Source organism: Myotis lucifugus, unplaced genomic scaffold, assembly GCF_000147115.1.
Source record: "Myotis lucifugus unplaced genomic scaffold, Myoluc2.0 scaffold_4, whole genome shotgun sequence".
Lineage (NCBI taxonomy): Eukaryota > Metazoa > Chordata > Mammalia > Chiroptera > Vespertilionidae > Myotis > Myotis lucifugus.
The window spans coordinates 972,488-984,867 of NW_005871052.1; the positions used below are offsets into that span (position 1 = coordinate 972,488).

At 39.4% G+C, this 12,380-nt stretch overlaps 2 protein-coding genes and 1 pseudogene across 2 annotated transcripts in view; 2 read left to right on the forward strand and 1 right to left on the reverse strand.

Annotated features, from left to right (window-relative positions):
- CHM (CHM, Rab escort protein 1) overlaps nt 1–12,380 on the forward strand; it is a 245,439-nt gene that overhangs the window by 117,907 nt on the left and 115,152 nt on the right. Inside the window, exons 6-8 of the mRNA XM_006082803.3 lie at nt 6,344–6,460; nt 8,837–8,957; nt 11,850–12,075. Of these exons, the coding sequence (XP_006082865.1) occupies nt 6,344–6,460; nt 8,837–8,957; nt 11,850–12,075 (464 nt within the window). The remainder of the gene's footprint in view (nt 1–6,343; nt 6,461–8,836; nt 8,958–11,849; nt 12,076–12,380) is intronic.
- On the forward strand, nt 517–1,245 carry LOC102435684 (annotated as a pseudogene).
- Nucleotides 7,381–8,344, reverse strand: LOC102437944 (histidine--tRNA ligase, cytoplasmic-like). The gene is given in 3 exon segments (XM_014466239.2): nt 7,381–7,445; nt 7,448–8,180; nt 8,324–8,344. Coding segments are annotated over 3 exon segments (819 nt in total).

The following is a 12,380-nucleotide window of genomic DNA, read 5'->3' on the forward strand; positions in this document are numbered from 1 at the left end:
TGCTTGATATAACGTCAATGTTCTTGAATTTGTTGATGTTAATTTTGTGACCCCACATATGGTCTATCCTTGAGAATGTTCCATGTGCACTGGGAAAAAAATGTATAATCTGATATTGTGGGATAAATGGTTCTCTACATGTCAATTATGTCCATTCGGTGCAGGGTTTACTTTAAGGCCGATATTTCTTATTGATTTTCTGTTTGGTTGGTCTGTCTAGAGCTTGGCCTGTCTAGAGCTATCAATGGAGTATTAAGGTCCCCAATTATGATTGTGTTTTCATCTGTTTCTCACTTTGATTCTGTGAGTAGTTGTTTTATATATTTTGGTGCTCTCTAGCTGGTGCATAAATATTAAGTGTTATGTTGGGAAGAATGAGAATCCCGGAGGCCTCCTAGCAACGCGAGGGGGTCAAGTGACACAACCAGCTGACTCCGATAGAAGAAGACGCTGTGACTGGGTCTGTGGCAACCACGACTGCCTGCCGGGAACTGAAGCTGAACAGTCATCGTCAGAATGTCAGGCAAAGACCAAATTGAAATCTTTCCCTTGTGAATGGCACAGACCATCATGAAGGCTCGATTAAAAGGAGCATAGACAGGTCGAAACCTCCTGAAGAAAAAATCTGATGCCCTAACTCTTCGATTTCGACAGATCCTAAAGAAGATCATAGACTAAAATGTTGATGGGTGAAGTGATGAGAGAAGCTGCCTTTTCACTTCCTGAGGCCAAGTTCACAGCAGGGGACTTCAGCACCACAGTTATCCAAAATGTGAATAAAGCCCAAGTGAAAATTCGAGCAAAGAAAGATAATGTAGCAGGTGTTACCTTGCCAATATTTGAACATTACCATGAAGGAACTGACAGTTACGAACTGACTGGTTTAGCCAGAGGTGGGGAACAACTGGCTAAATTAAAGAGGAACTATGCCAAAGCAGTGGAACTTGCCTCACTGCAGACTTCCTTTGTTACTTTGGATGAAGCTATTAAGATAACCAACAGGCGGGTAAATGCCATCGAACATGTCATCAGTCCCAGGATTGAACGTACCCTTGCTTATATCATCGCACAGCTGGATGAGAGAGAGCGAGAAGAGTTCTATAGGTTAAAGAAAATACAGGAGAAGAAAAAGATTCTCAAAGAAAAAACTGAGAAGGAGGGACTTGGAGAAACAGAGGGTAGCTGGAGAGATGACCGGAGCCTGCCAATCTTCTGGTTGAAGAGAAGGATGAGGGTCTTCTGTAAGAATAATCTTGCCTGCTCTGGTTCTTTCAGAAGTTCTGACGTGACACCATTTTAGTTCAGTGTGTAGGTTTGGTTCGTGTGGCTATTTATTTTTTGGTCTAATTTCACTGGTTGTAAAACTTCCCTGGATGTCCATTTATGGGATTACTTTTTCAGAATCCTAATTTACCAACCATTGATCACAGATGAGATTTGGAGAACCTGCCTAGGAACTTGTAGAATTTATTCTGCAGAAGTGTCACCCTACCCCAATTATAAATGGTTACAAGTGATCGGCTTACTAAGCATATTAGGAAATTCCCCTTAGGAACCAGCAGTGGTCTCAGGCCAATACAAGAAGGCCAGCTACTGTAGGAGCACCCTCCATTCCTACCCACTCACACCCCCTGGCGCTGTTACCGGAGGGAGCTGCAGCCATGCTGTGTTTCTGTGGTACTTCTCCAGCTCTAGGAAAGCCTTCCCTTAATTTACCTTGCATGACAGGTCTCTGTTTGTTCTCTCTGTCATGGAACAGTTTTGCCAATTTGCATGTGACTGTTATAAACAGTAAAATGATTTTTAAAAAAGTGTTATGTTGATGTAGTATTCTTTTTATCATTATAAAGTGTCCATCTTTGTCTCTTCTTATCTTGAAATCCATTTTGTCAGATACAAGTATGGCTGCACTTGCTTTTCTGCGGATGTTATTTGTTTGGAGAATCATTGTCCACCCTTTTACTTTGAATCTTCCTTTGTCTTTGCAGCACAGATGTGTCTTTTGTAGGCAACATATGGTTGGGTTTTGTTTTTTGAGCCACTCTGCTACTCTCTGCCTCTTTATTGGGGCATTCAGACCATTTACATTTAGGGTAATTATTGATGTATGAGGATTTTCTATAGCCATTTTTTTAATTTATTTTTTCTGGTAGCTCTCTGTCTCCATTGGTCCTTTTCCTTTGTGATCTGTTCGTTGTTTTTGTTTGATGGTATTGCATACTTCTTTCTGCTGTTTCCTCTTTTTATAAACTATGTGTCCTGTTTTGTCAATATTTGTGTGTGGTTACCTTTAGGTTTATAAAAAATAAACTTGCATATATACCCTAGCTTTTTTTTTCTTTTGAGTGCATCTGATCTTCATTCTCTTTTGCTAGTTCACCTTTTATATTTTTGTTGTCACAAATTATCCCTCTTTATGCTTTAAGTTTTTGGTGATCTTACTCTTACTGTTGTGACCTTATGTTCTTTGTTTCGGGTAGAATTACTCCCTTAAGTATTACCTGCAATGGAAGTTTTCTGGTGATAAAAATCCATCAGTTTCTGTATGTGTGGGAATGTCTTTATTTCTCCTTCATATTTATTTAAAGTATAATTTTGATGGATATATTATTCGTGACTGGTAATTTATCTCTTTCAGACATTTGAATATTTGGTTCTACTCTCGTCTGGCTTGTAGAATTTCTGCTGAGAAATCAGATGAACTTCTGATGTGTTTTCCTTTGTAGATCCCTTCCTTCTTTTCCCTGGCTGCTTTGAGATTTTTTTTTTTTTTGACAGCTTTAATACCCAGTGCCTTGGAGAGGGCCTCTTTGGATTGAGGTAACTAGGTGTTCTGTTTGCTTCTTGGATTTGTGGATTTAGTTCTTTCCATAAGTTTGGAAATTTCTCATCAACTATTTGTTTTAATAGACTCTCCATTCCATGCCCCCTCTCCTTCTCTTCCGGAATGCCTATAATTTTAATATTGCTTTTTCTGATGGAGTTAGATAGTTGTCATAAAGCTCTTTCAGTTTTCTTTATGCTCAGGTCTCTCTCTTCTTCCCTCTGCATCATTTCTAGATTCCTATATTTGACACCACTAATTCTTTCCTTCATCTGGTTGGCTCTGTTTTCTGTGCTTAGTAGTTCATTCTTAATCTTCTTAATTGCATGCTTCATTTCTAGGGTTTCTATTTGGTTCTTTTTTAAAGTTTCAATCTTTTTAGTATAGTACTTACTTTGTTCATTGATTTGTTTTCTGAGGGCATTGAATTTCCTGTCAGTAGTTTCTCGTATCTCATCTAGTATTTTCAGAACTGCAATCTTGAAATCTCTGTCATTTATATCACATATTTCTATCTGGTCCAGCTTACTTTCTGGATATTTTTCATTTTCTTTCTGGTCACCTCGTTACTGTGGTTATTCATGGCATTTGCTGTCCTCCTTTGCCTATACATTTATCTCTAAAGAGGTCTTTCTACTTTTTCTAGTAGATGGTGCTGAGTTGCCAGATTTTTTACCTCTGTGATCTCCCAGTCATGAACTTCTGCTGCTTCCCTAAGATAGTACAGCTGTGCTGCTTGGGGGTTGGTTTTAGTTTGCTCTCACCATAATGGTGACCCCTGACCTCCATGAGTCCTGCCCCAAACACTCCAACTGGGGGTCAACCACAGCAGAATACAGCAGTTCTATTGCAATAGCTCTTGGTTTACAGATAATATACTCCTAATCCAACTCCAAAGGCGAAGGCTGAGTTTGGGGATTCCATGCGGCGGCAGGCCTCTGTGGTTCCATTTCTTTGTCTGAAACATGACCGCCAGCCTAGTGGTGGAGAGTCACACAGCAGAACCCTGTGCTCTGTCAGGAGCCTGCTGATTCAGACACTTTTCGCTTCCTCGCTGCTTAGTCTCTCAGGGGTCTGCTGGTTCAGACACTGTTCGCTTCCTTGCTGCTCACCCTGGTAGGCTACCCGTGCCCCCTGCCTCTGTTCCTGCTACTGCCAGCTTCCTCCACTATCCCAGCTGGCCAAGCTAGGAGCTCCCGGCTGCAGGGCTGCACCTGGAGACCATCTGCACTTTTCTCCCTTCTCGTCTTCCCCTTTACCCACCTTTATATGTTTCAATGTGCAGGTACTTCAGGCATGCATCTGTGTTGAGCAGGGATGACTTTGTTGAATTATAGTTGGTTAAGTTGTTGAAATTTCAAGGGGAGAAGACAAAGGGCTCTTTCATGCCGCCATTCCTCTGACATCACCTTTTGAGTGACATCTTAAAGGCATTATTTTTAAAGCTGGCATTAAATCTTAAGCTTTATTAGATCTCATTAAGTGTACATACATTTTGATATATATATTAATGTTTGTGAAATTATTATGACTACTGAGGGATCATTGAATCTCAAGTATTTTTAAAGAAATGAGTTATTTGAAGCATCCTTTTTACTACAATTATAGAATTAAGACTTGGCAATATAATATCTAAAACATGGGCTTATATCAGTTGTGTAGTATATTAGGCTAAAAGTAATGAAGTAACATGCCATAATTTAGTCAGTGGAGTTGGATTTGTTTCAAAAAAACAAATGCCAGTTTTGTTTGTTCTGCCCAGTGCTTGACTAATATAATGAATAGTTTATAAAAAATCACCTAATAATTGATTAACAAATTCTTTACTGGCCTCATGAATACTCAGACTAATGGTTTAGATTGATTTTGAAATTCCCTTTTTCTTTGAAGTAAAGCTAATTTTTAAAAATTTTATTTTCCTTCCTTATTATAGATGTAACATTTAAATTTTTAATATTTATTTAGTTATACTCACTTAACGGTATCTCAGTATAGAAAATAGCAAAATCTTTTGCATTTAACCATATGGTTAAATTTAAAACATGCTAATTAAGCCCACCTGGTATGGTTCAGGGGTTGAGTGTTGACCTATGAACCAGGAGGTCACTGTTCGATTCACAGTCAGGGCATGTGCCTGAGTTACGAGCTAGATTCCCAGTGTGGGGCGTGCAGGAGGCAGCCAATCAATGATTCTCTCTCATCATTGATGTTTTTATCTCTCCTTCTCCCTTCTTCTCTGAAATCAATAAAAATATATTTTTTAAAAAGCCTACTAGTTAATACTATTGAAATTGTTTTTGGTTCTCTGATATTGATTATGAGAGACGTTGAAAGATGAAATCAATCCTTCACATGAATGCTGGCAATAACCATCATCCTTACTTTTTGAGAAAGACATATCTTAGATAAATCTAGACTGTTGGAATTACAGAGGGATCTTATAATTTTTCTCTTTTGGTGGAAATGCATAATCAGTATTTTTATTTTTTCATTGATGAGGAAGTCCAGTGATCTAGTTTCTTCTTAATAATTACCTGGCCTTATAGGGCTTCAGTCCCTTATCCAAAACCCTTGGGGCCTGTTAGCTTCTGTTATTCAGATTTTAAAATATGTACTTTAGATTAAACAGAAACAAAACAAAACCTAATAGACACGAATAACAGTATGGTGATTATCATAGGGAAAGGGGGCCGGAGGGAGATAGAAAAGGGTAAAGGAAGAATAAATGGTGATAGGAGACTTGACTTTGGGTGGTGAACACGCAATACAATATACAGATGATCTTTTACAGAATTTCACACTTCAAACCTATATGTTTTCATTAACCAACTAGAGGCTTGATGCACAAAATTCATGCAAGAGTTGGCCTTCCTTTCCCCGGCTGCTGGCACTGGCTTCTCTCTGGCATTCGGGACCTGGGCTTCCCCCTGGCACCCAGGGCCCGGGCTTCCCTCCAGTCACTGGCAGGCACCAGGGACCTGGGCTTCCCTCCGGCCATTGGCAGGCACCCGGGACCTGGGCTTCCCTCGCAGCCCTGGCTTTGTCCAGTCTAATTAGCATATTACACTTTTATTGTTATAGATATCACCTCAATAAATTCAATAAAAATATGTATTTTAGAAAGTACTACTGTATAGATGCTGATATGCTATATATGATATAACATTCTTAACAGGGTCTGAGGAGGCAGTCTTTAGTTGAACATATTAATATTTCCGCCATCAGATGTATGAATATTCACCTTAAGTGAGAGAAAGGTAGAAAGAAGAGCCTTATATCCATTTAGGTCAGGTTTTGTTGCTAAACCAGTTATGAAAAAACTTAGGATTCCAGAGTTTTTTGAATTTTGAATTTCAGATAATCAATTGTGAGCCTGTAATATGTTACGTATTAAAACATTAATATGTATGCTTTTTACAAGTAATTTAAAATATAATAAAATTATATCTTTATTTGGTGGTTATCAATTTTTCCACTTTTACCTTTCATTTCATCCTCTAAAATATTTTCTTTGTACAGCTGCTGTATTCTCGAGGATTGCTTATTGATCTTCTAATCAAATCTAATGTCAGTCACTATGCAGAGTTCAAAAATATTACCAGGATTCTTGCATTTCGAGAAGGAAGAGTGGAACAGGTACTGTGCTGATCAAGTATTGTAACTGGATATGAGCTTAATTTATTATGGTTTGCTTTGGAAGGATGAGCAAAGTAAGATTATTTTCCTAGTAAAGCAGAAAATCTCAGTCTTGGATGATGATTTACAAATGTAAATATTAACAAATTGCTCAATTAAAATGTGTTAATTTTTTCACGAGATCTTCTGTAACTTGATCTTGGTGTTGAGAAAGTGTTAATTTTGGGCAACATTGCTAGATTTGAGATGTCTTTTGTTCCCAGTTAGGGGTGACATGCCATTGGCCTCCCCCCCTCCTACCCCCCCACTCCCCTGCAGTGGTTGAAATATTTTATTGCACCTTTGGTGACTGGTTGTGGGGAGCAGTCCCTCCACCTAGGGTAGCACCCTACAGAGGAGACCATCTCAGTCCTTGTACCCCAGGAGCCAGACTGGACTGAGCCCCCAGGGTATCCTATGGAAAATGGCACAGCATAATTACCAATAAAATAATCATAATAAAAATAAAAAGTCTCACCCTACCTGGTTTGGCTCAGTAGATAGAGTGTCAGCCTATGGACTGAAGGGTCCTGGGTTTGATTCCAGTCAAGGGCACATGCCTGGGTTGTGGGCTCGATCCCCAGTGGGGGTGTGTGCAGGAGGCAACCGATCCATGATTCTCTCTCATCATTGATATTTCTGTCTCTCTCTTCCTCTCCCTTCCTCTCTGAAATCAATGAAAATATATTTTTTTAAAAAGTCTCTGTTTTGACTACTCTTCAGGTTTCCCACTGGAAGTGTGCAAAGCTATTGAAGTACATATTCAGAGTTTTGTCTTAGCCTTAAATAGTGCCTGTCCACTTTCCTCTGATAGATTTCTCAATTCAGCACATGCAAAGGGGCTGGCTTGTTCTTTTGATTTCCTTCACAAGGTCTTCTCTTCAGACATCGATTTTGATCCCTGCATCCCACAGCTCTGAGACAAGCTTCAGTCTCTCCTCTAGTAGCTCTTCTGTATAGATGCCACAAGCACCTGTGTCTCTTTGGTCCATACCTTCTTCTCCAAGGCCTGTAGCCTCTGCTTCACGGTAGAGAAGATCCACTCCACTCCAATGCTGAGCCCCACACATGGCAACTTGTGCCCTTTGGGGTCAGACATGCCCACTAGACCATCATAGCGCCCTCCAGCCGCCACACTGCACATACCGAGGGGCTCTTCCCCTGCCTGGGCTGGGGTCTGTAGCAGCACTGCCTCATGGATCACCCCAGTATAGTAGTCCAGCCCCCGAGCAAGGCTCAGGTCGAAGGAGGTCGTGTCAGCAGTGCCAAGCAGGGTCAAGTACTCAAACAGCAGCTTCAGGTCCCCCAGGCCTTCCAAGGCCTGCTTGGTTTTGGACAGTTTAGGATCCTGGAGCAGCTGTTCCACCAGAGATACCCCACCATGCTGCTGGATGAAGTCCCCAGTGCGGCCAGCCACCTCAGCTGTGAGGCCCTTCTCTCCCACCATCTCATTCTTTACTTCCTCCCAGGACACCTTGTCTAGCCTGTCCGCTGATGAGCAGATGGTGTGGAATTTGCTCTTAGGAACCCCATAGATTGTAAACTTCCCAGCTAGGATGTGCTGATCATTCACCTTGACCAGAAAGTCACCTATCTGAAGTGAATTCAGGATCTCACACATGATCTTTAGGCACTCTGCATCAGGAATCATGGAGTCAAATTGCTCAGCAATGTCAAAATCCTACAAGGAGAGAGGTAGTTAGAGGTCCTTGGGAGTTTCTTCAGTGGGGATTCCTGGGAGCTCTTCTCTCTCTGAAGGCCAGTTTGCACTTATGCATAGATCATCAGCCCAGAGGAAAACCCCAGCATTCTTGGGTCTGTTACTATTTCTGGTTTCCTTTCCATCTATTGGGCTATTCCAGTGGTCGGCAAACTGTGGCTCGCGAGCCACATGTGGCTCTTTGGCCCCTTGAGTGTGGCCACGAAGTTTCAATCGCACTGTACGTGCATGCCCGCACATGGTATTTTGTGGAAGAGCCACACTCAAGGGGCCGTAGTTTGCCGACCACTGGGCTATTCCTTCATCATCGCACTCATCTACTTTTCCTATTTCCTCCTACCACTGGTGGGGAGGAGGGGGGAAGAGAGGCAACTATACAACCACCATTGGCCTTTTAATGACATAAGGAATAACTTGATAAATTAAGTGTGAGAGCTCACAAGTTAATTAGCTCTGGAGTCCACAGAGATTTTATTAGAACTGATGGAAGGTAATGTGACACAGCCTGGCTAGAATGGAAATAATCTTGTTATACTTAAATGAAAAAAAAAAGTTTTTTGGAATACTTGTTTATCACTAGGAAGCAGTTTCTTAACTTAAAAAATCATGTGTTTCAGGTTCCTTGTTCGAGAGCAGATGTCTTTAATAGTAAACAACTTACTATGGTAGAAAAGCGAATGCTAATGAAGTTTCTTACATTTTGTATGGAGTATGAGAAACATCCTGATGAATATAAAGGTATTGTGTTCATTTAATTGTGTTCTATAATTATTTAAGCTTTCTTATTATTTTAATATGTTTACTCTAATGTAGTGAACCAATTATTACTCTTTTAAAATACATTCTTACTGTGCACTATCCATTAGGTTAGCCACTAGCAACATGTAGCTATTAAAATTAATAAAATGTAAAATTCAATTCTTCAGTCACACTAGCCATATTTCAAGTATCCAATCGCCAAATGTAGTTAGTAGCTATTGTGGCTACAGTGCAGGTATAGAATATTTTTATCGTTGAAGAAACGGTGTGCTGTGTGTTAATTTTTATTCTTGTTAATTAAATATTGTTGACAACTGGTTCTTCATAGATGATACAGTAGTCCCCCCTTATTCACAGGGCATGTGTTCCAAGACCCCAAGTGGATGCCTGAAACTGCAGATATTACCGAACACTATGTACACTAGGTTTTTCCTATACATACATACACTTTGTGGCTTCTCTTTGATTACGAATTGCCAGTGTCACTGCTCTTATTAAGTACTAGAGGCCTGGTGCATGAAATTCGTGCACTCAGAGGGGGGGTCCCTCAGCCTGGCCTGTGCCCTCTCGCAGTCTGGGAGCCCTCAGGGGATGTCCGAATGACAGCTTAGGCCTAAGCTGGCAGTCAGACATCCTTAGCGCTGCCGTGGAGGCGAGAGAGGCTCCTGTCACTGCCCCTGCACCCACCAGCCGTGAGCCCGGCTCAGGGTTTCTGGCTGAGGGGTGCTCCCTCTGTGGGAGTGCACTGACCACCAGGGGGCAGCTTCTGCGCTGAGTGTCTGCTCCCTGGTGGTCAGTGTGCATCATAGTGACCAGTCTTTCTGTCGTTCGGTTGATTTGCATATTAACCTTTTATTATATAGGATAATAAGAGTTACTTGAACACAGGCACTGTGATACTGAGATATTTGATCTGATAACTGAGATGGCTACTGAATAAATAACTCACAGTATATACAGTGTGGATATGCTGAACAAAGGGGCTGATTCCTGTCCAGAGTGGAATGGGGTGGGGCGGATCAGGATAGCACAAGCTTTCATCATGCTACTGAAACCTGTGCAATTTAAAATTTATGAATTGTTTATTTCTAGAATTTTACATTTAATATTTTCGGGACTATGGTTGATTGTGGGTAACTGAAAACATGGAAAACGTATCCATGGATAAGGAAGAGAATACTGTATTCTTTTGCATTGTTCCATTCATGTTTTTCATCAGTAATAGAAAAATTATAGTTTTTCATTTTTACAGGATTACTGTGCTTAGAATATTGAATTATTTATTTTGATTCTTTTTTTTTTAAAGCCTAGATGACATGGTGGAAATCACTGGATTAAGAGAATATGTGGTTTCTGGTCTTGGCTTTGACCCATCTCACTGTGTGATCTCGGGCCAGTTACTTTACAGTTTGTTGAAAATTGAATGTGTCACTTTAGTGACAGAGCTTTATACTTGAAGGGCATTGGAATAGAAAATTTTCCAAAGTAAACATACTATTGACAATTCATCTATAAAGTTATAATGAGAACTACAGCAGTATTTTTTAATAAATATGCAGATGAGTTGAACACTTGAAAACCTGTGTGGTTTTGTGAACCAATGTCACCTCAGTAAATTCAATTTTTTTTGAAGTATAGCTTTTGCTCTTACAGCTTCAAGTCCATTGGATACAGCCAAATTGTTCTCATAGTGGTGTAAACATACTCTCTCAGTAAATGTTTATAATTTTTGTTTACATAAATAATTTCTAATAAAGTTTTTTTGTGTTTGGAATTGTATTTTCCAAGACTAACAGTCCAATTACATCTTTCCTGTTCTTGGTTTAACAGGGTTGGGGAACCTTTTTTCTGCCAACGGTCATTTGGATATTTATAACACCATTCAAGGGCCATACAAAATTATCAACTTAAAAATTAGCCTGCTATATTTGGTCAAACATTTAATTAACTCACCCCTAATGCCTTGGCAGGGCCAGACCAAATGATTTCGCCATCCTTATACAGCCTGTGGGCTGGACATTCTCCACCCCTGGTTTAAAGAAAGTTTTCAGTGGTTTCTTATCTTTTGTGGTGTGATTATAAGGCAGTATGATCGATTCCACTAGCCATAAGGAAATTAAATTTCATTACTTTTTATTAAGTTCATTGTTCCTAGATTTAATAACAATATGTATATTTCAAAAAAAACCAAGTATTGCTCTTATTATTTTCATCAAAAACTTGCCTTTTGTTATATTTAATATTTCAAAATACAATTATTGGTATTATTCTGCAGTTTTATCTTCTAATTGAATTTATTGGGGGTAACATTGGTTCACAAAATCATACAGGTTTCAGATGTATATAGCTCAACAACATATCTACAAACTGCATCATGCGTCCATCGCTCCAAGCATAATCTCTTCTGTTCCCATTCCCGCCCCCTTTTCCCACCTCCATCTATACTCTACTCCACTTTCCCTCTCGCTATCTTCACACTGTTGTCTGTGTCTATGTGGTTTTTTTTTTTTTTATAAATGTGTGTGTTTTTCTGCTGTTTTAATGATAAAGTAAGGCTACTACCAACCTCAGAAAGCAATTGTGATGGTTAGTGAGTTATTTAATGCTTTTCTACTTTTTGAATCTATAAAATACTAAACAAAGGTTCATCATTTAAAGTTTAAAAATTGTGCCATCAATCCAGTTGAGATTTCTAGTGGTCCCCCCCCCCCAAAAAAAAATCACTGGTCTTTGTCCAAAATGTAATGTTATTGCCACCCATGTCCTTTGACAAGTGTTTTAGAGAGACTTGATCTCATTTTTTGTGTAATAGTCTTAAATTGAAGTTTAGTTCTGATTTTAACTGATAAATTTTCATATTTGTTTTCATAGCCTATGAGGACATTACATTTTCTGAATATTTAAAAACTCAAAAATTAACTCCCAACCTCCAACATTTTGTTCTGCATTCAATTGCAATGACATCAAAGACAACCAGCAGTACCATAGATGGTCTCAAAGCTACCAGAAAGTTTCTTCACTGTCTTGGGCGGTATGGCAACACTCCTTTTTTATTTCCTTTATATGGCCAAGGGGAACTCCCTCAGTGTTTCTGCAGGTAAGACTGCCATTGGTTCTTTTGTTTGTTGTTAAGGTGATACTTGAATAAAGGATGAAAATTAGAAAGACAAAAATGAGATTTACTCAAGATTTAGTATTTTCAAACTTATACTTTGTTGTTCTACTCTCTTTATAAACATTCATCCTGCATACCTACTTAATACCTAAATGATATATTCAGTTTGGTCTGTTTTTGAGCTTTAAAGATAGAATCATACAGTACATTTCTTTTTCCACTCAGTATTATGTTTCAAAGTATCATTCTTGTGTATAATTATAGTAAATTTATTTTCATTGCTATGC